The 27352-nt window shown below is 36.9% G+C and overlaps 6 protein-coding genes across 13 annotated transcripts; 5 read left to right on the top strand and 1 right to left on the bottom strand.

Annotated features, from left to right (window-relative positions):
- Positions 1–3102: 3102 nt before the first annotated feature.
- On the top strand, positions 3103–6253 carry LOC106441186 (protein NARROW LEAF 1). 2 transcript variants are annotated; one of them, XM_048780638.1, is made up of 6 exons: positions 3103–3316; positions 3558–4103; positions 4179–4322; positions 4398–4638; positions 5106–5606; positions 5686–6253. In XM_048780638.1, exons 2-6 carry the CDS (start codon positions 3600–3602, stop codon positions 6030–6032), a joined length of 1737 nt encoding a protein of 578 aa, XP_048636595.1. In that variant the 5' UTR covers positions 3103–3316; positions 3558–3599; the 3' UTR covers positions 6033–6253. The 2 variants fall into 2 exon arrangements, with proteins under 2 accessions (XP_048636595.1, XP_048636596.1); XM_048780639.1 differs by having other exon boundaries at positions 3128–3312.
- A 929-nt stretch (positions 6254–7182) lies between these two features.
- LOC106441190 (protein EXORDIUM-like 7) lies at positions 7183–8405 on the top strand. The gene has a single exon (XM_013883002.3). The coding sequence runs from the start codon at positions 7333–7335 to the stop codon at positions 8296–8298; it is 966 nt and encodes a 321-aa protein (XP_013738456.2). The 5' UTR covers positions 7183–7332; the 3' UTR covers positions 8299–8405.
- A 16-nt stretch (positions 8406–8421) lies between these two features.
- On the bottom strand, positions 8422–11868 carry LOC106441187. Of its 6 annotated transcripts, XM_048780633.1 has the most exons (5): positions 11750–11862; positions 11599–11633; positions 10776–11080; positions 10568–10684; positions 8422–10446 (listed from the first exon to the last, which is right to left on the bottom strand). In XM_048780633.1, the coding sequence occupies exons 3-5, from the start codon at positions 11076–11078 to the stop codon at positions 8725–8727; spliced, it is 2142 nt and encodes a 713-aa protein (XP_048636590.1). In that variant the 5' UTR covers positions 11079–11080; positions 11599–11633; positions 11750–11862; the 3' UTR covers positions 8422–8724. The 6 variants fall into 6 exon arrangements, with proteins under 6 accessions (XP_048636590.1, XP_048636594.1, XP_048636589.1 ...); XM_048780637.1 differs by having other exon boundaries at positions 10546–10684; positions 11599–11868; XM_048780632.1 differs by having other exon boundaries at positions 11599–11867.
- Positions 11869–13058: 1190 nt separating this feature from the next.
- Positions 13059–16319, top strand: LOC106389714 (pentatricopeptide repeat-containing protein At2g35130). Its single transcript, XM_013830045.3, has 8 exons — positions 13059–13207; positions 13424–13611; positions 13688–13920; positions 14001–14250; positions 14326–14474; positions 14549–14754; positions 14845–14969; positions 15576–16319. Coding segments are annotated over exons 1-8 (1776 nt in total). The 5' UTR covers positions 13059–13205; the 3' UTR covers positions 16199–16319.
- LOC125609324 (glycine cleavage system H protein 2, mitochondrial) lies at positions 16307–17734 on the top strand. The gene is made up of 3 exons (XM_048780641.1): positions 16307–16505; positions 16975–17237; positions 17389–17734. The coding sequence occupies exons 1-3, from the start codon at positions 16427–16429 to the stop codon at positions 17515–17517; spliced, it is 471 nt and encodes a 156-aa protein (XP_048636598.1). The 5' UTR covers positions 16307–16426; the 3' UTR covers positions 17518–17734.
- Positions 17735–19043: 1309 nt separating this feature from the next.
- On the top strand, positions 19044–27264 carry LOC106389716 (protein NAP1). 2 transcript variants are annotated; one of them, XM_013830047.3, is made up of 23 exons: positions 19044–19259; positions 19531–19973; positions 20069–20143; positions 20437–20517; positions 20733–20813; positions 20914–20996; positions 21092–21176; positions 21345–21470; positions 21612–21719; positions 22004–22048; positions 22134–22276; positions 22442–22574; positions 22763–22873; positions 22979–23057; positions 23227–23420; positions 23647–23792; positions 23892–23973; positions 24055–24165; positions 24552–24677; positions 24761–24906; positions 25003–25099; positions 25291–26504; positions 26570–27264. In XM_013830047.3, exons 2-23 carry the CDS (start codon positions 19560–19562, stop codon positions 27084–27086), a joined length of 4197 nt encoding a protein of 1398 aa, XP_013685501.2. In that variant the 5' UTR covers positions 19044–19259; positions 19531–19559; the 3' UTR covers positions 27087–27264. The 2 variants fall into 2 exon arrangements, with proteins under 2 accessions (XP_013685501.2, XP_013685502.2); XM_013830048.3 differs by lacking the exons at positions 19044–19259; positions 19531–19973 and having other exon boundaries at positions 20723–20813.
- Positions 27265–27352: the final 88 nt, after the last annotated feature.

A 27352-nucleotide genomic window follows, 5' to 3' on the forward strand; every position in this document is an offset into this window, starting at 1 on the left:
CATGCATAAAAATCTCTTATCTATAAAATTATATTTCTTATGTTTAGTGCATAATCTAAAACATATAATAATATATATAAATAAGACATAATTTCTCTTTAAACTTTTATGTCAATTTGAACCGTTCATCAAAATACAAATTAGTTTAAAATTACTCATTTATTTATAATTTATTTAATTATGATATACTAAGATAGTATATTCCAACAAGATGATAAAATGAAATATTCCTTGCTTTTTAGTTTCAAAATGGAATATTATTACTTTTTAGTTACAAAATCTACTTAGTCCATTACTGATTATTTTAAAACATTAATAAATGAAAACTCTTTAAGATTTATTGAAATTATTCTTAACCATTTGTTAGATTCATTTCTAATTTAGTGTATCACCATATATGTTTAAAGATATCAATATTTCAATAGAAATCAGATTGCTATGAAATAATAAAAAAATATTTCTATAATTTTAGATTAGACAACAAGGATGAAGTAAATCTTATACGTAGATATATTTTGACTAATTTTCTCTGCTAGAAACTACCATAACTAAAAATATATATTTAACATATTTTTTAAATAAACATAGTATTACTAATTATTTATTTTGTAATAACAATATAGGTGAACTGAATAAAATTATTATTCTTAATAACACTTAGAATACAATATATAAATGAATTGAACAAATTATTTACAAACAAAAAATTATGCACATTGAATTTCATTTGAAACATTCAAAAATAATTGCATTAGATTTTTTTTCTAAAAAATAAAGAGAAAATAATAATTAATAATATTATTATAATAAAATAATATAAATATATTAGGAGTAAGTTACGATCGTTAGCTTTTGTCTAAGTTTCTTCTCTTCGGTCTTTTACATTTCTTTTTTTTCAGTTCTTATTATGAATTGGATTTAAATTTGTAGGTAGGATATTTTTCTTATTTTGTTTCCTCCATTGGTTCTTCAATCGACCTCAAAAAAATTGCCTTTTTTTAATGTTTTCTTCGATTTATTTTTTAGCTCTACATGTTTTATTTCAAATTCTAATGGACAAAAAACTTAAAACGATTTTATTTTGTTTTAAAATTGTTTGGTTAAGCTCTAGTTATCCATTTAGTCAAAGCTTATATTCATTTTTTGGCTACATATCATTTTTTGCTTGAAATATATAACTTTGGAACTTTGTAAATTTGTCAGTTTTTGGTGAGACGGTAAAAATCTTTGAGTCACATATAATGAAGACGAGGTTATGCTTTTCTAGTAGCTGGGAGAAAATGTTGAAGATTGAAGAGAAGTGATATATGGATTTGGGGTGGTCTAGAATTTTGAGTTAGATTTGATTGCGAAGAAGAAGAGCTTGAAGTTGGTTGTCGGAAGATCCTGACTATTTTCAACATTAGATATATGTATTGACGCATACAAAATTTAAGAAAATTAAAAAAATTGAGAGAAAGTAACTTAACACTTTATAAAGGATTAGTGCTAAGTTGATTATTCGAGAAGACGAAGTCTATGTATTAACCAATATTGATATCAATATTTTATATATTCTGTATTTATATTAAATATTTTAGTTTTGTGTTTAATTATAAATTATTTTGATAAATTAGAAATATTTGATATGAAATTTATTTTTGATAAATTTATGAATTTGCACTAAAATTATAACGGTTTAAATTGATTTAAACCGCACAAATCAGATTTTAGAAAAATTGGGTATAAACGATTTTTTATACCAATTTTTAGAACATCAATTAAAACACATATATGAAGATAAATTTTGTCAGTTTTTCAATTTTATTTTTTTTGTATTGGGCTTTTAGCCCACGGTTGTATGTTCGGCCAAAATTCAAGACTCAAAATTTAAATAAAAAGTTTATTGTCGAAAAATAATATAAAGCACTAGGTTAAGATCCGCGCCTTTCGCGGAATGAACATTGTATATATAAATTGTTTTATATATTATATAGTATATGTTTATAACATATTATGATGTAATAAATATATATTGAATAATTAAAAAGTCAATATCTACTACTTATATAATTAAATTGGTGCGAACATATAAATAAATTTTATAAATCAAAAAAATATTTTTTCTACTTGATATGATATATAATTAAATTTAAATGATAATAACATATATATGGTATATTTTAATATTAATATATATATAAGATGATGCATTTTGCTCATATTTTTTTTTTATCATTTGTATCTGTTATAGCAAAAAGTCTAAATTGGTGATAGCAAAATTTCCACTGTGAGATTAATGGTTTAAGTAATTTATAATATTTTAAAAAATTAAGTTGTCAATATTTTTTCAAATTTTTTATCAAAAAAATGTTCAAAGTAAATTTCAAAATTAAGATATTTATGTATTTTTATATGGCATATAGTTTAATTTAAAATGATACATATATTTATATATCTTTTATTTTTGATACTTATTAAACGAGACTTTCAACTTATATTATTTTTTAATTAGTTGTGTCATGTCATTATAAAAATTTTAAATCATAGATCACAAAATTTGAATGTGAAACTTTTAACAGTTTTAGTAATTTATACTCGTTTTTAAAAATTAAAATATAATATATAAATATTTTTTTTTAATTTTTATTATGTAGTTGCTATGATTGTTTAATTTAATTTAATAGCTTAAAATTAAACAAATATAATTATAATACACACTTATTTTTATCAAATCTTTATTATTTAAAATCATTAAATGTCTTATATACTTTAGCCACATTAGACAATTCTGTAATCTTATTTAAGAAAATAATGAAGCACATTAATATTGTATTTATTGTGGTTTTATAAAAAACTTATTATATATTTAGATGGACCAACTTATTTCTCTAAAGATTCTAAAAATCATTCTAGTGAGGACATGTGGCTACAAAAAAAATGTTGTAATGCTTCTCAAATAATATATAAGGGATAAGGAAAATAGTTAAAAGTATATATTTTTGTATTGGATTTGAGTCTGTTGACCCAAAAGAAAAGATTTGATTGGTAAGACAACAATATAATAAGATAATAATTATTCATGCGTCGACAAAATAAAGAAGAGGAAAATAATTGTATTGTTACTGTATACACACACAACCACCATCAATCAACAGTAACAAATAAAATTATTATTATGCAGCCATTGCTATCTCCCCTTCGTCTTCTTCCTCCTTTCTTCTCTCTCTCCCCTCTAAATGCAGCAGCTACCTCTCTCTCATACCTGCTAACTTCCCCTCTTTGCTCCCTTCTCCCCATGAAGCTCTCCCGGATACTCCCACGAACTGTCCTGTAGGTAAGTTTCGCGCTTTCACTTGATCGATTGATTCAGATCATCGTTTTTTGTTAATTTACACGATTTAGCTTCTGGGTTTGTTTAGATTTGCGTGTTATCTTCTTTCCGATTGTAAAGTTCGAAGCTTTGAAGATAATTCTACTTCTAGGGTTCATAGAACACGATTTGGGTTTATTGCTATTAATATTCGTAAAGGTACCGTTTTTGATTAATATGAAGTTTGTTTCTTCCTTTGTTACAGAGCTGAGACGTTACGGTGCTGTTTTGCTTATTGCTAAAAGCTATGACTTTGGGAGGTTGGGGTCAGAGATTCAGACAAGCAGCTTCTTCTCAATCAGATGACTCTGCTTCTGATTTGGAGAGAACCAACCATCACTGCAACCACATGAGTCTTCCGTCCTCTTCAAGCCCTTCTTCTCTTAATCCATTCGCATTCAACATCCAGCACGGAGAGAGCAACGCCCCTTACTTCTCCTGGCCCACTCTCAGCCGCCTCAACAATGCTGTGGAAGACCGAGCTAACTACTTTGCTAATCTCCAGAAAGGGGTTTTGCCTGAAATCGTTGGGAGGTTGCCTTCAGGACAGCAAGCTACTACCTTGCTTGAGCTCATGACTATCAGAGCGTTTCATAGTAAAATCCTGCGTCGGTTTAGTCTTGGTACTGCTGTTGGGTTCCGGATCACGCGTGGTGTGCTGACGAAGACTCCGGCGATACTTGTGTTTGTTGCTAGGAAAGTTCATAGGCAGTGGCTTAATCCAATGCAGTGTCTTCCTTCTGCTCTCGAGGTTTAGTTATCTTGAAATTTTGATTCCATCTATACATACATGAACATGATAAGTGATGTGTTGGTTTCTATATAGGGTCCTGGAGGGGTTTGGTGCGATGTAGATGTTGTGGAGTTCCAATATTACGGTGCTCCTGCTGCAACACCAAAGGAGCAGGTTTATAATGAACTTGTGGATGGTTTGAGAGGAAGTGATCCCTGCATCGGCTCTGGTTCTCAGGTACTTTTCCATTTTTTGGTTCTCTCTTCTGCAAACCCCAAGCGTAAAGTCTCAGTTTTGTTTCATGTTGTGTAGGTTGCAAGCCAAGAGACGTATGGAACCTTGGGAGCTATAGTGAAAAGCAGAACCGGTAACCATCAGGTTGGTTTCCTTACTAACCGGCATGTGGCAGTTGATTTGGACTATCCAAGCCAGAAAATGTTTCATCCTTTACCTCCAAGCCTTGGACCTGGTGTCTACCTCGGTGCAGTTGAGAGAGCAACATCGTTTATAACAGATGATCAGTGGTACGGCATATTTGCTGACACAAATCCAGGTACTCCAGTTATGATTTCTATTACAAAACAATGTTCACGACATCGCTAGGCGGTAACTAGACAAGACTAATGACCAGGTGGATTATTAGAGGCTTAGACAAGGTTTAGAGGTTAAGGAATTGTTGATTTATTTTATATAAGATATTTTAGTTTATGGATTTAACTATAAAATTATTGTAATAAAATATCAAAGTTAGGTATACAAAAAAGACAAATTTGTGGATTGATAGTAACATTATTTTTTAATTTAACAAATTTAAACTAATTTAGATTGCTTTAAACCGATTTTAACTAATTTAGAGCAGTTTAAACCAATTTAAATCATATAAATCAGATTTTAAGAAAATCGTTTCGGGCAAGATCGGGCAAGATCGCCTAAATGATTTTTAGAACCATGATTTCAAGCCAATATATGTGGACACTCTTGTTTCACACTGAACATTGTTTTGTATTCATCCCAATGCAGAAACATTTGTCAGAGCGGATGGTGCATTTATTCCTTTTGCAGAAGATTTAAGCATGAGAAATGTAACCACAGTGATAAAGGGCATAGGTGAGATAGGCAATGTTCACGTCATAGACTTGCAATCACCTATTGATACCCTTATCGGGAAACAAGTTGTTAAAGTTGGAAGAAGCTCTGGATACACCACTGGAACCGTTATGGCTTATGCATTGGAATACAACGACGAGAAAGGGATCTGCTTCCTCACTGATTTTCTAGTTATTGGTGAGAACCAGCAAACTTTTGACCTTGAAGGTGACAGTGGAAGCCTTATACTCTTAACGAGTCCAAATGGTCAGAAGCCACGGCCTGTTGGGATCATTTGGGGTGGAACAGCAAACAGAGGACGGCTGAAACTAATAGCAGGACAAGAACCTGAGAACTGGACGAGCGGAGTTGATCTTGGTCGGCTTTTGGATCTCTTGGAGCTAAATCTCATCACATCTAACCATGAGCTCGAAGGTTGAACACTCTTTTCTATGTTTCATTACGTTTCCATGCCTTTTCATGTCCTTATTGGTTTTGGCTTTGTGTAAAGCAGCTGCTAGAGAACAGAGAAACACTTCGGTTACAGCCATTGGTTCAACGGTTTGCCAGTCATCACCACCGGACCCGGTTGCGTCAGGAGACAAACAAGATGAGAGCTTTGAGCCGTTTATACCGCCTGAGTTTCGTATAGAAGAGGCTATCAAACCAACACCTGAAGTAGAGGAACATGTGTTCATTGCTCCGTTGTCGTTTAACGAGTCTACTTCTACTAGTAGAGGGCAAGAGAAACTCAAAGTTGATGATCTTGTCGCTTTAAAGAGCAGTTCCGAAGAAGAAGATGAGGTTAGCATCTCGTTGCACCTTGGTGAGCCAAAACTAAAGAAGTCAAAGTTTTCTTAGCTGAAAGCAAAGGGGAGTAAACCGAAAATGGATCCGTTCCCGGTTAAGTTTGGTTTGATGGCCATTGATTTATTCCCCAAAAATTTTATGTCGTAATTGTTCATAGTATTATTATTCTTTAAGGACGAAAATAACATTCGAAAACTGTAGCAGAACTGCATGAACATAAGTTCTATGAAATTCAAAGGTAATACTAATACCCAGGTGGGACATTAAACCGAGTAACGGTTAAGAAGTTTTGACTTTTGATTTCCGGTTTAACCAATTAGAAAACAGTTCCGACTACCGCGAATCTGGAAAAAGAGCGTTGGTTGGTTAAAAGCAAAAGGTCACTTTCCACGGGGATAAAATGTTTGTCTTTTGTCAATTTACTAAGGAATCAAGTAATTTTTCTAAAAGAATTCTTATAGATCATTTTTGTTTGTTTGTTTTACCTATTTTTACAAGAATCAGACATAAATAGAAACTAATACAGAAGTTCTAATCCGGTGTTTGATCAAAATTCATTAGTTTTTATACAAAGAAAGAATGTATGTTGTTCAAATTCTAAAAGATGCAATTTGTTATTATACAGATTAATAAAATAAGTTTTCAATCTAATTCATGTAGAACTGTTCAGCATAAATGTCATACTATTATGTCTATAGATAATGTCAGTTGAAAAATTAAAGGTTTGACGACTTTCCATTGGGTTAGTCAAACTGTAAAAGTGACTTGACTAGCGACGATAGATCACTGATCATGTTAATTTTTCAGAATTACCAAAACTTATGAATAGCAAGCATTTTTTTGTTTGGTCAAGCTTATGAATAGCAAGCATATAATTCAAAAGTTATACTATTAGATTTGAATATACAAAATATTTTCTTTGATATAATAACTTGTCAGATGATTTCCCAACTCTGTTAAAATTTTATGCTAATGCTTTACTCTATTCTCTAGGCTAACATCTAAAGCTTTTCACTTTTCGATATTGGATCTTATACTATTTTATGTAATGGTTATAGTACTACTTTTCATTAGTTTTGACAAGAAATCATTAGTGGTAAACATGCTTTTGGTCAAGTGGGGCTCTATGTCTAACCCTAACAGTGCCACCAATCAAGCTTAAAAGCTCTACTTAACCGACAGCCTCATTGATTTATACATATATCATAATGTATAAAACTTAAAAATTACATAGGAATGGAGTTTCTAATCTAATCTCTTCTACTTTGGAGTGCATGTACCTTTCTATTTATAACACCAATAACATCTCCAAGTTTTTCACTCACCAAATCATAAACAAAACCCCAAGAAGATGATCTCTCTCATCTTCTTGTTCTTCCTCTCCGTCTCTTTCACATCCAATGGACAATTCTACGACGAAAGCAAGAACTACGAAGGCTCATCCGATCTTGTAAACCTTGAATACCACATGGGTCCGGTCATATCCTCGCCTGAGACTAGTCTTTACATCATATGGTACGGCCGATGGACCCCAACTCACCAGTCTACAATCCGAGACTTCATCTACTCAGTCTCTTCACCAGCACGGTATCCCTCAGTATATGACTGGTGGAAAACGGTGATGCTCTACAGAGACCAAACAGGTTCCAACATCACCAGAACACTTGTCTTGTCCGGAGAGTTCCACGACTCAACCTACTCACATGGATCTCACCTCAGTCGCTTCTCTGTCCAGTCCATCATCAGAACTGCCGTGGCCAACAAGCTACCACTAAACTCTCTCAACGGCTTGTACTTGGTCTTGACCTCAGACGATGTAGAGATGCAAGAGTTCTGCAGAGCGATCTGCGGGTTTCATTACTTCACTTTCTCAACCGTCGTTGGTGCAACGGTGCCGTACGTGTGGGTCGGGAACAGTAGGAAACAGTGTCCGGAGATGTGCGCATACCCTTTTGCGCAGCCTAAACCGTTTCCAGGAAGCGGGTTTGTGAGTAGAGAGAAGATGAAACCACCAAATGGAGAGGTGGGGGTCGATGGGATGATCAGTGTTATAGCTCATGAGCTGGCGGAAGTGTCGAGTAACCCGATGTTGAACGGGTGGTATGGAGGAGAGGATGCAATGGCGCCGACCGAGATAGCAGACTTGTGTTTGGGAGTGTATGGATCAGGAGGTGGAGGTGGGTACATGGGGATTGTGTATAAGGATAGGTGGAGAAGTGTGTATAATGTGAATGGAGTTAGAGGAAGAAAATATTTGATTCAATGGGTTTGGGATCTTACTAGGAACAGATGCTTTGGACCAAACGCTATGAACTAGATACATTAATGTTTGTTACTTCTGTCTCTTTCCATTGAAGCCTTGAGGAGACAATGTATATTGGTTTATCTTTGCTTTATGAAATAAAAATAAACCACACAAATCTACGTCTCATCCTTAAAATTGAGATAACTCTTGACCAATTGATTTATGCAATGTCATTTACATAAAGCACGTACTCTCCAAAAAAAAACCAACGCAATCCTAACTTGAAACTGCTCTTTTGCCAAAGCATGTAAGCATTGTTCTATCTACTGAACAATGTTTACGAAGATACAGAAGAAAAAAAAGATTTACCACCTTCATCTTAGGAAGAAACTAAAAGACACAACTGCTAAGGATCAATGCCCACGTTCAATTGTAGATACATATCCTCTCCTAGAGGCCTTGTTCTGTCCTTTAGTGTTTCCATCTCAGTTTGAATGGTTATTGACCAAACCGTGCAAGGAGATCAAGGAGGGGGACTTCACTAGCTGGCTTTGGGGCCGTGTCAGTTTCAATAGGATTATCATTGTTTCCTCTATCCTTTTCCGAGTCATCTTCGACTAGTCTTGGCCTCAGTAGCTTCCTTTTCTTGTCCTGAGGAAGTGAATCTTCGAGGCTCTCTTTACACTCTTGAGTTGGATTGCTCTTTTCGGCTTGGCTACGACGCTTAAAGTCGATGAATGGTTGCTTATGTTCCACCCCTTCTTCACAATCAGACATATCATCAGGACTAGTCCCGGTAAAAGGAATCATCGCACCATTGTCAAGTGCCTCTTTTGAATGATTCTTTTCCTTTTTCTTCTTGGGTTTAACAAACCTTACAGGATCAGCTGTATCTGGTCTTTTTTGCTCCATCAGATGTTTTTGACATTCGTTTAGAAACGCCATTACCTCATTGACTGGTTCAGCGACCGGAGAAGAATCCTTTTCAGCATCAGGTTCTTTCGGAGGTATAACAAGCCTACTAAAGACACTTTTTCTGGCTCTCTTTCTTTCAGGTTCAGCAGGACTAACACCATCTTTCATTCGATTCACCCTATTGTCAGAGTCAAAAGCCTCACTGCCAAACTCTTCATGTTGTTGATGATCTTGAACTTTGTTCTGAGCTCTGTTCTCTTGATACAAATCAACTCCATCCCCTGGCTCTGAAGGATAAGCAAAAGAAGGGTAAATCCTGGGATCCCTTGCCGCCCTATCGTCCGAATAAGAAGCATGACCTCCAAGTTCTTCCTGGTGTTGATATGCTAAAACTTTATAGTTAACTCCGTCGTTAGGAGACAAATCCGTCGACAAAGGATAAGCAAAGGAAGGGTAGATGCTGTGGCTGGGGTAAGACGGCCTCTCGGAGTTCATCATCATGTTCTCCGTGCCATCTTCAGAAGCTAGAAAACGAGGAAGCTGAGAATGACCAAGATGACCATATCTAGATTCATATTCAGAACAAGATGCTCCAGCTATGCCAGTGCTAGTTTGGTATTGAGGATGTTCAGTAGGCATGGGAATGTAGTAGTCCGGTTCTTCATCAATATCATGCCTAGAGCTTTCCATCGCTGCACCTCCCATGATCCCAGGATTACAAGGGTCATAGTGTTCTGTGTTTGTTCCATAGGCTGATTCAGGAGGTACTGAGCTTTGAGCAGGAACCGCTGAATCTTCTTCAAAAGTAGGGTGTTCCTCGTGGTTACACTCATGTGTGAAGCCATCTCTTTCATGGTACTCGTTTTCAGGCCAGCCACTTGCGGGGTGACTCAAGTTCTTTGGGACTCTTCGACCATTAGCTAGCGAATAATCAGAGTCATCATCTGCCCTAGAGCTATTTTTCATGCTAGGGTCATTTCTATCCTCGAACCCACGCGATTTGGGATCACCGAGCCTCCTAAAAACCCCAGACGCATCTCGGGAGTAGTCACTCTCTTCTTTTTTGACGCGACTATCAGATTCATCCCTAAACCCATAGTTTTTTGATAACCTACGACCACGAGCATCTCCTGCAGATGTAACTCTGAAGGGAAGCTTACGGTCAACATCCCCCTCAGTTTCTTCTGCACGACGATCCCTAAAGCCGCGACCACCATCTGCATTTCCCAACCTACTTTCTAGTTTTCTAGTGGACAATGATCTCTCTAACTTCTTCAAGCTAAACAACTTCAATAGCCTTTGAACCTACAAATAACATTTTCAAACCACAATCCGAATAATTTAACCAAACACAGATAAGTGGAGACAAAACCATAAAGATTCACCAAAAATGCATGGATTTACCGTAGAATAGTCAACCACACACCTGTGACTTTGAGAGTCCAAAGTTAAACTTTTTCGCCGTAAAGTAATTATCACTAATCGCATGACGGAACTCCATCTCACCAAGTGGCCTACAACGCCACTTTTCAGCAAACTTAACCTAAGCAAATGGGACCACAAACACACAATATTAATAATAGCCAAAACATACTCATGGATTAAAAAAAAAAACATGAAACCCAAGTATGTACCTGAGCAGGAAACTGTTTCCCAGTAGAGCAGAAAGCACCAGGCTCAATGTTGATCGCACCATCAGAACAAGCCTGAAACACACCATGCAGCTCCCTACTCTCGAACTCAAACAAAAACAAAAACATCCCAGCTTTGACCTGTTTCACAAACCCGGCTTGACCCATCGGCAAACCGAAAAGCTCTCTTCTAAGGCATTCCCTTCTGGTGGAGCTGTTGGACATGAAGATGGCCCCGTGCTCAGGGAACTCTCCAGAAGCACCGTTGGACTCCTCCAGAAACTTCCTCCTCCTATACTTCGCCATTGCTGTAGCAGAAAAAAAAAAACTAAAAAATAATAATAATAACAGACTAATTTTTCTACATTCACAGTAAAAAATCACAAGGTCATGTAGAGGCAAAAACAGTAGGTAGATAAATACAAAAAAAACCAGAATCAAACATTTGAAACTAACACCACAAAGAGAAAAGAAAGTTAGTGTGACGCAATTGAACACTCAAACGAAATCAAACGCTCACCTAACTCTCTCTCAAGCTTACCACTGTTAATCAAAACAATCACGCAGACACAAAGATGCTTTAGCAGTAAAACTAAACAATAACACTAGAGGACTAATGCTCCTCCATGTAGAGAGCTAATACAGTAGATAGATTGAGAATCCATGGCCAAAGTACCAAAACGGTTAAGCCAATAAAACGATATAGTTAGTTACGTAACGAACATTAACACATAATCAAACAATCAAGCTCTACGAACGATGACGCGACGAAAATGATTACAGAGAGAATCGAAGCAATGTTAGCAATGGTGGTGAAGGTTAAGACCTGGATTGAGAGAGAAATCACGGCTTCGAGTTTTCCTACAAAAAAAAAAAAAAGGAAACAACAACAAACATGCAAAACAACCATAAACGAGTCGATTGGAATCAAAAATCGAAAGTAAGACGATGAGAAATCGCGGCTAGGGTTTTTATACTTTTTAGGGGGGAGTGTCGCCGGAAGAGAGGGGGAGAGAATCGGAGCGAGGAGGCGATATGAAAAGTAACGCAAATATCGAGAGAGTTCTGTTTACGGTATGGGGGGGGGGTGTCTCTTTGTTTTCTTTCGGCTATTTATAAATATTCCGGATATTGCATTAACAAAAATCTTCGTAGCCTGTTGTTGCGTGTTGGCCCAAAAGCTTCTTTTTTTATGACCCTTAGGATTTTTTTTGTTAAAATTTAAAAATAAATAACTGGATATAAATATAAAATATTGTTTACCAAAAATAAAAATAGTGAATGATAATTCAAATATTAATATATTAAGACATAATTATAAAGAATACTCGTATAAGAAAATATCACAAAAGTTCTTAAACTTTTGGTACCAAAAGCAACTTTCAATCTACCAAATAACACAGGAACATATCATAAGAGTGACATATCTGTCAATTCTTCTGTAGACTGTTAGCTGCAATTTGACTTTAATTGACACTAAAAACATGTGATTAATTAATTGACTCTTTTGCGTTTCAAAAAAAAATTAATAGACTCTTTTAACAAATTTGTTTTTAAGTGGAAGTAGTTTCAAAAATTCATAATATTTTTCAGTATTTAAAAGTATTCAAAGTGGCTATTGAATCTGGAAAGGTTATAAACCTTTACCAGTTTTGTGTAAAATGACGTTTAATAATTAATACTCTCTCCGTTCTATTATAAGTGTCATTTATACATTTTTCACACGTATTAAGAAAATGATTGAAATGTATTTATGTTTTCTAATTGATCAATTTATTTGAGATAAATAAATTTATTTATTAGATCAATGCATTTTACAATTAATATTCAGCCAAAAATAAGTAAAAGTTTTATTGAAAATCTAAAACGATATATTTTATGTAACAAGAAAAAAATCTAAAATGACACTTTTAAAAAAAAAAACAGAAGGAGTACTAATATTAATGCAATAGATGACAAACAAAAATATTCTAAATTAGGTTTTTCTAAAGCAATTGATTTAAATAACACAATTGAGGATATCTTAACATATAACACTTCAAAAAATCGTTAATTTTCATTCTTCTATCAATTTTTTTAAAAAAATTATGTTTAAAATGACTTAATTTTAACATTTGAAAAGTTTCTATATTTTATTTTAAAAACTATGATCTTGATATAATTGATTTGTTCCTGGAAGAAAATGACTTTTATTTAGACATCTCAAAAACTATAGCGTGAAAAAAAACTGTATTTCTTTTTCCAAATAAGAAAAGCAAGACGACAAAATGAAGATGAAAGTGAAAACCTTTACGAGTCCTGAGCCTCTACTTAACGGATACTCTCATCCTTGCGACTTATTATCCTCCATCAACAACAACTCAAGAAGGAGAAGAGTATATTTCAATATATATACAACAGCACTATTCCAAAGCTCACCACATCTCTCTGGTCATGTAAGAACCCACTCTCACGCTGGTTTCTGAGATTGTGCCGGTTAATCTTATCTACTTTGAAGTTCCCTGCCTCCCTCTGAGGGTTTGGTTTACCGGTTTAGAAAGATGAGTGTAATCGATTATTGGGTGTTGTTATGGGTTTCTTTAGCACATTTTGAGACTTGGGGGGTTATAAAGAAAGTAAACAAAGCTCTCAACTGGACTTTTGATTGGCAGGTTGGTAGCTGGAAACGCTTTGAATTGCCTTTTCATTGACACCAGTAGCTTCCAGAGATATTTGAGGTTTGGAGTGACGCATTTCAATGGTGGTGGGGTTGTGAAAAGCTGTAGAAAGGAGGGGTTTGTCATAGATGAACGCGGGAAGTTAAAAAGATTCAACAAGAAGAAACTCTCCAGGAGACGATGTAAGGCTCCACATCATCAAGACAGTTCCTTATGATGCTCTATAAGATTTGAATGTTTTGTCTTTTTCAATGTAAGGTGGCTCTTTGAGAGGGAGAGGATGGAAGTATGGATCCGGTTTTGTAGATGGGATTTTTCCTGTTCTGAGTCCCATTGCTCAGAAGATTCTGAGCTTCATTCAAAGAGAAACTGATCCTGAGAAAGTAGCTGATGTCCTTGGAACTCTCCCTTCTACGCATGCCTCATGGGATGATCTAATCAACGTTGCTGTGCAGCTCCGTTTGAACAAGAAATGGGATCCTATTGTCCTGGTTAGCTTTCTTGGAGCCGTTTCAGTTTATGTGCTGTCAAACTTTGTCTTAAATGGCTAAAGCTAACATTCTTGTGTTAGGTGTGTGAGTGGATATTAACGAGGAGCTCCTTTCAGCCTGATGTGATCTGCTTCAATTTGCTTATAGATGCTTACGGACAGAAGCTCAGGTACAAGGAGGCAGAGTTACTCTATGTACAGCTTCTTGAGTCACGCTGCGTGCCTACGGAAGACACATACGCTCTTCTTGTAAAGGCTTACTGTTTGGCCGGGCTTATAGAGAAAGCTGAAGCTGTTTTAATCGAGATGCAAAACCATCATGTTACTCCAAGTATGGTTTCTGCACCTTTGTAATGTTCAACTTGACTTGAGAGATTAGAGATAAAGATGTTATGTTGTTGTGTAGGTGCTACCGTATACAATGCGTACATTGAAGGATTAACAAAGAGGAAAGGAAACACTGAAGAAGCAATCGTTGTTTTCCAGAGGATGAAGCGGGAACGATGCAAACCAACCACTGAAACTTACAACTTGATGATAAATTTATACGGAAAGGTTTAGCTTTCATATGAACATAGTGTTTTTTTTTGGGAGATGTAATGTTCATGTTCATTGGGTTTTGTTGTCAGGCAAGCAGATCATACATGTCTTGGAAACTGTTTTGTGAAATGAGAAGTCACCAGTGTAAACCAAACATATGCACATACACAGCGCTAGTTAACGCATTTGCTAGAGAAGGTCTTTGCCAGAAAGCTGAGGAAGTTTTTGAGCAGCTGCAAGAAGATGGGCTTGAGCCTGATGTATATGTCTATAACGCTCTCATGGAAGCATACAGGTGATTAGTTATTAACCTTATATTAGTATATTACCCTCCCAAGAAAATCATAAGAAACTTAAATGTAACATCCTTAAAATCATGAGACAGTCGTGCAGGTTATCCTTATGGTGCTGCTGAGATTTTTTCGTTAATGCAACATATGGGATGTGAACCAGACAGAGCATCCTACAACATCATGGTCGATGCTTATGGTAGAGCAGGTCTTCACTCAGGTAACACACAGTAAACATTAAGAGTCAGTACTGCATACATTCTCTGTTTTGATTAGGCAAGGGAGTTTGGTGTCCCATTCGGACTCGGTTCAGTTAATTCAGATTTTCGGTATAATGTTCATAAGTTTCATTCGGGTTTTACTAATTTTCGGTCAGGTTTGATTCGGTTCCTTCCGAGTTTGAAACTATCGGTTATAATCAATGTATGAAATTGTATTAAAACCTTTTTTAACTTAAAAGTTTGACCAAAAATACTCAAAATATATAAATTATTCAAAAATCTAATTATAAACTAGATAAACTACCTAAATTAACTAATAGCATGCAAAATAATAAATAAAACAAACTACAAAAATCTTTAAAACACTTTTAAAATATTTAAATTAACTAGGCATAAAAAATTAACATAGTTAACTAATTTTGGATATTTTTGGATCCTAATTCAGATTTCAATTCGAATTGTACACGAAAGCGAAAGAACCTAGTTCTTATGTCCCATTCATATATTTTTTAATAACGGTTCAGATCGGATTTTGGTTTTTTCAGTTCGGGTTAAAGTCCTGATTTCGGTTTCAGTTGATATAACTGTGTGTGTTTGAAAACCAGATGCAGAAGCTGTGTTCGAACAAATGAAGAAACTCGGCATATCACCAACGATGAAATCCCACATGCTGCTTCTATCAGCTTACTCCAGAGCCAGAGACGTGACAAAATGCGAAGCCATCGTGAAAGAGATGAGCGAAAACGGAGTAGAGCCAGACACATTCGTGCTAAACAGCATGCTCAACTTGTACGGCCGGTTAGGACAATTCACCAAGATGGAAAAGATCCTAGCCGAGATGATGCAGAACGGTCCTTGCAAGGCGGATATAAGCACGTACAACATCTTGATCAACGTCTATGGCAAAGCCGGGTACTTGGAGAGAGTCGAGGAGCTTTTCGATGAGGTCAAGGAGAGGAAGCTGAGACCAGACGTTGTGACGTGGACCTCGAGGATGGGTGGTTACTCGAGGAAGAAGCTGTATGTGAAGTGTGTGGAGATATTTGAGGAGATGATTGATTCGGGTTGTGTGCCAGATGGAGGAACAGCTAAGGTGCTTCTTAAGGCTTGTGCTAGTGAGGAGCAAGTGGAACAGGTTACTGAAGTGATTAGGACAATGCATAAGAATGTGTCTGTGAGTTCTCTTGCCCCAAAGTTAGTGGCTAAGTCCTTAACTGTGTCTACTTAATAAAGTTTCGATCTTTATGTACATTATTCATGTTATAATATATGGTCTAGTGTCATAATCGCATAATGATTCAGAAAGTGATATTTATATGAATAAAGGTTTGGTTTTTATAACTAAAAAAGCAAACCCACCAAACCCTTTTGTCGTATTGATAAGCTGTTCGGTGAGTACACTCTCTCTATCTATCTCTGGTGTTGTGTCGGCGTTTTCTCGATCGCTACGAAAAAGATGGCTGCTAGGTTATTGTGGGCTTCTAGGGTTGCTTCTCATCTAAGGATCTCCGTTGCCCAGCGAGGGTTTGCTTCCGGTGATTCTCTGTTTCTTGATTCGTTTCTCGTTGTTTGATGTTTGGTGTATAAACTGAATCTGAGATTGTTCCTTCTAGAAATGATGGGTTTATGTGTCTTTATATCTGATCGGCTAATAAGTAAAAGACGGAGACTTTTGCATTTGTTGGATCGATTATCTCCGGATCGCTAATAGCTTTATGTCTTCGTAATAAAGTTTGGATTTTTTATGAAGGCAGTGTGATGTTCATGTGTTTTGCTTTTTTTCTTCTCGCGTTTTGGAACTCATTGTTTGTTTGCATGAGTACACTCATTTTATCGGTGTGATCTTTTTGTAAAGTTAGTACCTTTTTTAACGAAGAAGGCTTCGAATGTAAGAAACTATGTGTTTGTCTGAAAACAACTTGGTTATAGAGAAAGAAGACCATTATGTTTAATCTAATGTAATTAACCTTATTGGTCATTTTCTCTCTTTTTGTCTTGGTTTAGTGGTATTGAAGGATTTGAAATATGCTGATTCACATGAATGGGTGAAGATTGATGGGAATAAAGCAACCTTTGGTATAACTGATCACGCTCAAGACCACTTGGGTGATGTGGTCTATGTTGAGTTGCCTGATTTGGGACGTTCGGTGTCACAAGGTGAGAGTTTCGGAGCGGTTGAAAGTGTGAAAGCAACTAGTGATATCAACTCTCCCGTCTCTGGTAAGGTGGTTGAAGTCAATGAGGTGCTGACCGAGTCCCCTGGATTGGTGAGTCCTCTTTTAAAGTAATAGCACTGCTTCTATGTGTTAAACCGTGATAAAACTTTGACAATCTTGGTTCACTAGCAACCAATATAGATTTGATTCATCGACTAACATGTTGCTTATGTTGCTGATATGATTTTGTTTGAACTGACAGGTGAACACGAGCCCATATGAAGAAGGATGGATCATAAAGGTGGAGCTGAGTGATGCGGGCGAGGTAGAGAAGCTGATGGATTCAGACAAGTACTCTAAGTTCTGTGAAGAAGAGGACGCCAAGCACTGATCTTTTTTTTTTCTTCGGGAAGCTTCCACTGCAACAAGGATTGTGTTACACAAAATTTCGATATATGTAGATGGATGAGTCGAGATAATTCCGAAGATTTGGATCTTTGCTTCTCTCTTTAAGTATTGTTTTGAATAATAATGGTAGAGAATAATAAGCTTTTGGCATTTACAATTTGATTTGATCTTTCATGGAGTTAACACATATTTGTTTCTAATTTGGCCTCTTTATGTTTTTTTTTTCCCCAATCTCTGCATCTGGGATCTTTAAGTGATAGAATTGATTCTTGAAAAGGTTTCTAACATGAGTAGAGACCAAAGGTCTTGAGCGACCGATCCGGCTGATAAATGCTATTAATATCAAGGGACGAATGGCTCATATGAAGAAGGATCCATAGGCAATAATATATACTAAGATACATAATTTATATCTCTCAAGAAGTGTTGATACAAGATTCGGACCCGCAAAGAAGAATATAATGGAAGATTTATCACACGAATTAGGTAGAAATATATCAATCATACCAACCGCATGGAACTGTTTTCTTGTTCTTGTTTGGTTCAGGAATAAACCTCAAAAGTTGCAAGTTTTAACTGTGAAAGGAAACAAAATCTTGTGTGGTGTAATGATACTGTGCACGCACAGTGAGGAAAAGATTTGGGAATGATTGTTGCTTATTGTGGAAGCCAAGCACTCAAAATTGGCCGACAAAGCTACGGAGATGTACCTTGTAATACAAGATTCTTGCCTTGTCAACCCTAATAATTATTATTATTATTAGCACTAATATACAAATACAGTACTTTCTTGCTTCATATCGAATTTTAAGTATTTCTTTTATTTTAATTTATCTTATCATTTGTTCTTTGTCATGTCTTCCACTAATAATATATCTCGGAATCATGATTCATGAGGAAGAGCTGGAGAGAGCTGGAGGGTGGGTATTTTTTTACCACAGTTATATTATGATTTACCTTACTACCTAAAGTGGGAAAGATAAGAACTCTAATCTCTAATCCATATGTTGAATCATTCAACCACTGGAGCTTCATAAGCTACTATGTGTAGACTTGAAAAAAGAGATTGTATATAAACAAACGAATTATCTTTAAATCAATTCTAATATTGAAAAGATGGAATGTTTTTTTGTCAACAGATGGAATGCTTGTTTAAATCAGGACAGTTAATTTGAAAAAGGAGCCGAGCTGCTAAAATTTGCAAATCGCCACGATGACATAATCAAAAACGTCAGAAACATAAATGATTAATTGAATCATACAGTAGTTTCACACAGTAATTTCAAAATAATTGACAATTAGTACACCTAAAAGCTGCTTTGTAGTAGAGGTAATGATAATCACAAGTGGCATTTGTTGCCATCAAAATCACCTTTGATCTTTGAATTTAACTTACTTCCTGTATAAAGAGTTAAAGAGTAGTAAATTAGTTAATGGACTTATCCTGCTCATCTTCGTCAAAACTTGGGAAACTTATTTATATATCTCAACCACCCAACAAGAGCATTTGTATATTTTCTTTTTAACAGAACTTAAATTTCAAAATAATAATAATAATAATAATTCCATTAAAATAATAGACTGTTTTGCCCTTCTTAATTCTGCTCGCTCTCACCGTCTTCGTCTCCTCCGGAGAAGATTGAAGAAACTCAGATCTGAACTCCAACACTCACCTGCGAGCAATTCTCCTACTTGACTTTCCCACATCGGAGCTTACTTCCTCAGGTAACTTCACTCTTCACGAGACTCTTGCTTGACCTGGGTCTTAGTTATACCTAGCTCCTCGAGAAGACATCAATGGAGTAATAATCAATCGCGATTCGTAGCTTCTTAAACTTGTTTAAGTTCGTATCCTATAGAACTTCACTCCAATTAGCTGACGAGGTGTTGTTGAGAATCACAATCACTGGGTTTAACATACAATCCTCGAGTCACGATTCTCAGGAATGCAATCGTGTAATGTTGATTCTGAAATTGAGTTTCCCCTTACTTGCAGGACTCTCTTTTACTGGGGTTTGATCATTCATGGCGAATTCCCGTCAATACTATCCATCTCAAGATGAATCAGCGTCTCCCACTTCAGTGAGATCCAGGGAATGGGAGGGTCCTTCAAGGTGGACTGAGTACTTGGGACCTGAAATGGCTTCATCAGTGTCGTCTCGAAGCTCCAAGCACACGACTTCTGATGGACATGTTCAGAGCTCTGCTGCCTCCACCAAGGCTTTGAACATACAGTGGGTAGTTCAAATGATCGAGGTTGCGGAGGGACTCATGGCTAAAATGTATAGACTGAACCAAATCTTGGAGTACCCAGATCCTGTTGGTCATGTATTCTCTGAGGCGTTTTGGAAAGCGGGTGTGTTTCCTAATCATCCGCGGATTTGCACATTGCTCTCGAAGAAGTTCCCTGAGAATTTTACCAAATCACAACTCGAACGTGTAAGTTATGAGTTCGTTTTCGTATTAGGCTTAGTGTGTGCTTTTGTTGCTGTGATGGTAATAAGAAATGTGTTTTTTTTGCAATATTTATGCAGATTGATAAGTTTTCGCTGGATAGCTTGCAAGATGGTGCTGAACTTCACTTACAGAGCTTAGAGCCATGGATACAGGTACCTATCTATGTGATATGTTGTTGTGGTCAATGTTCTGTTGTACTCATATTGTTCTTGAGGATAGTGAAGCATCTCGACATGCTCTATAGTCAAGCTTCTAAAAGTTTGCTCTATTCATTTCTTTCCTCCTCATAAAGGACTAGCTTTGTATATATATGTTCACGCATATATGATACCTAAGATATGGTTTTCGCCTGTAAATTGTATAAGAGTGGTATTTGTTAGCCTTCTATTTCAGTAGGGTTGTCTTCATTTTCCTCACGTCACCCATTTTTTCTTTCTTGAATCAGCTGCTGCTCGACTTGATGGCGTTTCGCGAACAGGCACTACGGCTTATATTAGACCTAAGCAGCACTGTGATTACTTTGCTGGTGAGTCAACGTCCCTCATCTGCGTAAAGTATTTACTTGCTTTTGGTTGAAATTTTGAATTCTACTTTGAACTCATATCTTGGGTGGAGTATGAAAAACTTCGACATGTTAAGTTATATTTCTACTTGTCAAAATTTTGTCTGTGGGGATGAGGATATAATTTTTGTCTCTTTACTATTCATGATTAGCTCATAACTTAGTTCAGTGTTTTGCAGCCTCATCAGAACTCGCTTATACTGCATGCATTCATGGATCTCTTTTGTGCATTTGTCCGAGTCAATCTTTTCGCTGAGAAGGTATGCTGAAAGCTTATTTGGATTGATTAACATAAATTTCAGTTAAGACATACGCTTCTTTTGTTACCAATCTCTAAGAATGTTTATTCTATCAAAGTAGATTCCTAGAAAAATGTTGCTGCAAGTCTACAATCTTCTGCATTCGTTATCAAGAAATGATCGAGACTGTGACTTTTATCACCGGTATGAATTATTTTTTCCTTGTAGTGTCATTCGTTAATTTACATATAATCAATAGGCCAATTATCATGAACTAACACTCTTCGTCTTTCATCCAGCTTGGTGCAATTCATAGATTCTTATGATCCGCCATTGAAAGGCTTACAAGAGGATTTGAATTTTGTCAGTCCGAGGATTGGAGAGGTTAATATTTCGTCTTTGTTTGATTTGGTTATCTGGCTTATTAGGATTTCACTGGATTGTAAGATTTGAGACTGCACCTGCTATAACCAAATTAAAAATGAACGGGTATACTATGAGCTAATACTGGAATTGATACATCAGCACTAACAATGTTACCCATTTTCTTAGGTCCTGGAGGCCGTAGGACCCAGTATTTTTCTATCTGCTGACACGAGGAAGTTGAGAAATGAGGGATTTTTAAGCCCATATCATCCTCGATTCCCAGACATACTTACAAATTCTGCTCATCCCATGGTACGTCTGAACGCCTAGATACTTATCAACATTAAGACTAAAGATTCTCTGAATTAGTAGGATGCTAAAGTATTTCCCGTTAACAGTTTTCTTGTGTATAATGTTAGTAACTGCATATTTTTACATTGTTGCTTCCTACAGAGAGCGCAGGACCTTGCAAATGTTACTTCGTACCGAGAATGGGTGCTACTTGGATATCTCGTTTGCCCTGACGAGCTTCTTCGTGTTACTAGCATTGATATCGCCCTGGTACAAATCTTTTTCTTCCTTTGGTTCTTGATTGAGATCTTGATAAAGAAGCACACAGTTATCTTTCACGAGGGTTGAACACAAATCAGAAATTATCTGCCTCTCTCTGCTGTTTTCGAAATTGGTTGTTTTTGGACTAGCTGTGTGAATTTATGTCCTTTCATGTCGATTGTTAATTTATTTAAAGATTACTAGCTATGGAGTACAAAAAGCTTCCAGTTATATTTACAGATTGCCTGTTTATGCTGTCTTTAATAAATGTTTACCGCCCTGTTGGATTTCAGGTTGTGCTAAAGGAAAACTTAGTTGTGACTTTATTCCGGGATGAGGTAAGTTGATATCAAATTGTCTGCGACAAAGAGTTTTGGCTTAGATTGGTTTTCATTAGCTGACTATGTTAATCTAACCATGCAGTACATCATGTTGCATGAGGACTACCAGTTGTATGTTTTACCTCGTGTGTTGGAATCAAAGAAGATGGCAAAGTCTGGTCGGACTAAACAAAAGGAAGCTGATCTAGAATATAGTGTAGCAAAGCAAGTTGAGAAGATGATTAGGTAACTCCATACTCTAGCTCCAGTTTTATGGCTTTATGAGCCACATCTAACTTCATAATCTTCATATGATACTGGAGAATTGTCGTTTTTCCTCCAAGGCTGTGATTTCAAGAATATTAGCTCTTGATTATACAATTTAATTATTGTTCTGGTCGCTGCTTTCAGTGAGGTGCATGACCAAGCCTTGCAATTATGTGATACCATACACCGAGAAAGAAGAATATTGCTGAAGCAGGAAATAGGGCGGATGGTTTTATTTTTCACAGATCAACCAAGTTTGTTGGCTCCAAACATTCAGGTTAGCTGGATGTTTGAGTTTCTTTTGCTTGTAACCTAGGTTTAGGCCGTTGCATATACGGGATAAAGGTTTAGCGTCTGTCACTGATTGGTTGTACTTAACAGTCTTCCTATCTAGTGGTATACTCATAAGCGTTCTTTCCTTCCCTGAATTCCTTAATTATTAATTTATTTACTTCCCTTTCTTAGATGGTATTCTCTGCATTGGCTTTGGCCCAATCTGAGGTTCTCTGGTATTTTCAACACGCTGGTATTGCATCATCAAGATCCAAAGCTGCTCGAGTGATACCAGTTGACATAGTAAGTTGATTGCATGAACGTTCAAAGTCGCTCAACATTGTAACTTTGACTTTCAGTGAACTCAAATTTGTTATGATGACTCATTTGTTATTCATTATTTCTTAGGATCCAAATGATCCAACCATTGGCTTCCTGCTTGACGGAATGGACCGTCTTTGTTGTTTAGTACGCAAGTACATCGCAGGTTTGTTAATTTGAGATATCACATCCTCGGACATTGGTTGTCATTAGATGGGTTTGAGACGCTGGTATTGGACCCATTGGGACTCATTAAAACCTTGATAAGAGCCCTTTGATCAGTACTGGTGTTCAAAATATGGTGATTTCAATGGTCTTTGGTTATTGAAATGCAGCTGCCCGAGGTTATGCACTATCATACCTTTCTTCATCTGCTGGAAGGATTCGTTACTTGATGGGCACTCCTGGAATCGTAGCTCTGGACCTTGATCCAACCTTGAAAGGCCTTTTCCAGCGTATTGTGCAGCATCTAGAAACTATACCCAAAACGCAGGGAGAAAATGTTTCTGCAATCACATGCGATCTATCTGTAAGATGCTAAACTAGATCCACTTATTTTAATTCATATGACATATAGTTGCATTTTCTTTTAATGATAATCAAAACACCATAGACGGTAGATTCATTCATGTTCCAGTTCCAGATATTTCCCATTTGCTATGTCTTCCAAATATTATGGTAACTTGGTTCCAACAAGGTTATATTGTTTACTCATCAATCTGTTTTCGTAATGCTCCACACCTCTTGTTGTATAGGAATTCCGAAAAGATTGGTTGTCCATTTTGATGATTGTGACTTCTTCTCGATCATCGATAAACATCAGACATCTCGAAAAAGCCACTGTCTCTACAGGGAAGGAGGGCTTGCTATCTGAAGGAAATGCAGCTTATAACTGGTCCAGGTACTGTTCTCGTCCTTATATGACCACTATTTGATTATCTTCTAGCAAGGAAAACAGCAAAGCTAAGATCCTGAAATTTTTTTTGTCTACTCAATGCAGATGTGTTGACGAGATAGAGTCTCAATTATCAAAGCATGGAAGTCTGAAGAAACTATATTTCTACCATCAACACCTTACAACTGTATACTTGTTGTTGTTGTTCATTGTCCATTATTTTCCCGTGTCATCTTATGCATAATCTGACATTCGACTGTTGTTAAAGGTTTTCAGAAATACAATGTTTGGACCAGAAGGGCGTCCCCAGCATTGTTGTGCATGGCTTAGTGTGGCTAGTAGCTTCCCAGAGTGTGCTTCGCTAATAATTCCTGAGGAGGTAAATCTATATTTCACTCTACCGCTGTACATGTCTGGATCATGAGATTCTTGCATGCATTCAAGTAGTGTAACGACCACCCAGTGAGCAACTGAGCACCATATCACTCTTAGTATGCCAATAAATAATGAAGTGATTGTAAAATTAAATTGACTTAGTTATCGTGTTTGCATATGTTCCATGGCAGCTCAAGTTGTTGACGGTTTGATGTTCCATTAGCTACTATTGGATTTCACATCTCTTTCTTAGCATATCACCTCTGTTGTTAAAACAAGCAATATACATGTTCTCTTTTGGTGAATCACGAATTCTCATTGTATGTCCATTTTTCCTATATCAGTGACAACATCTACTAAACGAAAAGCTTTTCTTGTCTTTCTCCACAGGTTACCAAATTTGGGCGAGACGCAGTGCTTTACGTTGAGTCTCTTATTGAATCAATAATGGGCGGTCTGGAGGGACTAATAAATATTCTTGATTCAGAAGGCGGGTTTGGCGCTCTGGAATCACAGGTCTCTAACCAAACTCAATAGTATAACGAAAGAAATCTTCTATTTGACTACTGTCCTCAAACTGATACGATGAGCTTTCACAGCTTCTTCCAGAACAAGCTGCAGCGTATCTGAATAATGCATCTAGAATTTCTGCTCCTTCAATGAAATCCCCCAGGGTTGTAGGCGGAGGCGGTTTCACTTTACCCGGCCATGAGAGCTATCCTGAGAATAATAAGTCTATCAAAATGTGAGCGCCCGAGTCTAGCCTGAAGTTTTTTTTTCTCTTTCATGAAACCACTGCCTCTTTTATGCTGTTATCTTAAATATCTCTTTGTGATGGCAGGTTGGAAGCTGCAATCCAAAGGTTAACTAATCTGTGTTCAATTTTGAACGACATGGAGCCTATTTGTGTTATAAATCACGTATTCGTCCTAAGAGAGGTGAACTTTCAATCTTCTATATATCAACTCAAGGATCTATCTATAGAAAGAAAACATATGAATGGTTGAATTATCCTATTCGAAATCCGTAAATTTAAAAGATTATCTCATGGAAAGAGCCGATGAATTCTTTGTCATCGTCTGGTCTTATTAAGCTTTTTGACTTCATCCTGCTGTTTCGATATTTTCAGTACATGAGAGAATGCATCCTCGCGAATTTCAAGAGAAGATTTGTCACTGCACTACAAACTGATAATGATCTTCAACGGCCTTCTGTGTTGGAGTCTCTTATTAGACGGCATATGAGCATAGTACATTTGGCAGAGCAGCACGTTAGCATGGACCTAACCCAAGGCATCCGAGAAATTTTACTCACAGAAGCATTTTCCGGCCCTGTTTCTTCTTTGCATTTGTTCGAAAAACCTGCTGAACAGCAAAACACTGGATCTGCCGTCGAAGTTGTGTGCAACTGGTACATGGACAATATCATCAAAGACGTGTCTGGCGCAGGAATCCTCTTCGCTCCGAGGCACAAATACTTCAAAAGCGCAAGACCAGTCGGAGGGTATTTTGCAGAGTCAGTCACTGACCTCAAGGAATTACAAGCGTTTGTTCGTATATTTGGCGGCTATGGTGTAGACCGGTTGGATAGGATGATGAAAGTACATACAGCTGCCCTTGTAAACTGCATAGAAACATCTCTGAGGTCGAACAGGGAATTGATTGAAGCAGCTGCTGCAAGTATGCATTCTGGTGATAGAGGGGAGAGAGATGCATCTATCAGGCAGATAGTGGATTTGGATACTGTGATAGGATTTTGTATTGAAGCTGGTGAAGCGTTGGCTTTCGATGAGCTCCTAGCCGAAGCTTCTGGAGCTGTTCTTGAAGACAATGCAGCCTTGATTCACTCGATGATCTCCGGCATCGTTGAGCACATACCCGAAGAAGTACCTGAGAAGAAAGAGATCAGAAGGATCAGAGGCGTGGCAAATGGCAATGGTGTATCTGTGGATCATGACTCTGAATGGGTTAGGTTAATCCTAGAAGAAGTTGGAGGTGCAAATGACAACTCATGGAGTTTGTTACCTTACTTTTTCGCCTCCTTCATGAGCTCAAACGCCTGGAACACTACTGGCTTCAACATCGAGACTGGCGGATTCAGCAACAACATACATTGCTTGGCTCGGTGTATAAGCGCCGTTATTGCAGGAAGTGAGTATGTGAGGTTACAACGTGAATACCAGCAGCAGCATCAGTCCCTCTCCAATGGTCACCAGTCTAGTGAAAATCTAGACTCAGAGTTTCAACCTCGTGTAACCGCTGAAGCAAGCATCAAATCTTCAATGCTACTCTTTGTTAAATTCGCTGCGTCGATCGTGCTAGATTCATGGAACGAAGCAAACAGGTAAAAGTAATCTGTTTCTTACATTTTTGTTTGCATCATCATAGACCATCTTCTTTGTTCTGCAGATCTCATCTTGTGGCTAAGCTTATCTTCCTAGATCAACTCTGTGAGAGCTCACCGTTCCTGCCAAGAAGCTCCCTTGAATCACATGTTCCATACACAATCCTCAGGTCAATCTACACTCAATACTACTCCAACACACCGTCCACACCGCTGGCAACTGCATCCCCACACCATTCCCCATCTGTATCGCTCATCCACGCTTCTCCCTCCATGAAAAACGCGACCACTCCCCGTGGTAGTGGTAGCGGCAGTAGCACTGCTGCAGGTGCGGATTCAGGGTACTTCAAAGGCTCGTCATCCTCAGTCTACAGTCAGGAACACTACAACGAACCTGAGACTGGAACCTCTAGGAACAATGAAAACAAGAGCAAACAAAGGGGTAGTTCTCGTCGTTCTGGACCGTTAGATTACAGCACGAGCCATAAAGGAGGGTCAGGATCAAACAGTACAGGTCCTAGTCCACTTCCAAGGTTTGCTGTATCTAGATCTGGTCCCATCTCTTATAAACAGCATAACTAAGTAAAAGAACACTGCCACATTCTACTAAATGAAAAAGAAAAATACAATTATGTAGAGAGATCAGATTTGTACAAATCATTGGCAACACTTGTTAATTGTTGTGCTTATTATGTTTTGGATCATTTGGACTTGTAATTCGCAAAAACAATTATGCATATCTTATGTTCTTGGTCATTTCCATCAATCTGTTATTTACATATATTAACAATCATTTTCACATTTAATCAACCAAATTGCTATTAGTTAAACTAATTATGCTTTCATGT

This window comes from Brassica napus, chromosome A5 (assembly GCF_020379485.1).
Source record: "Brassica napus cultivar Da-Ae chromosome A5, Da-Ae, whole genome shotgun sequence".
Lineage (NCBI taxonomy): Eukaryota > Viridiplantae > Streptophyta > Magnoliopsida > Brassicales > Brassicaceae > Brassica > Brassica napus.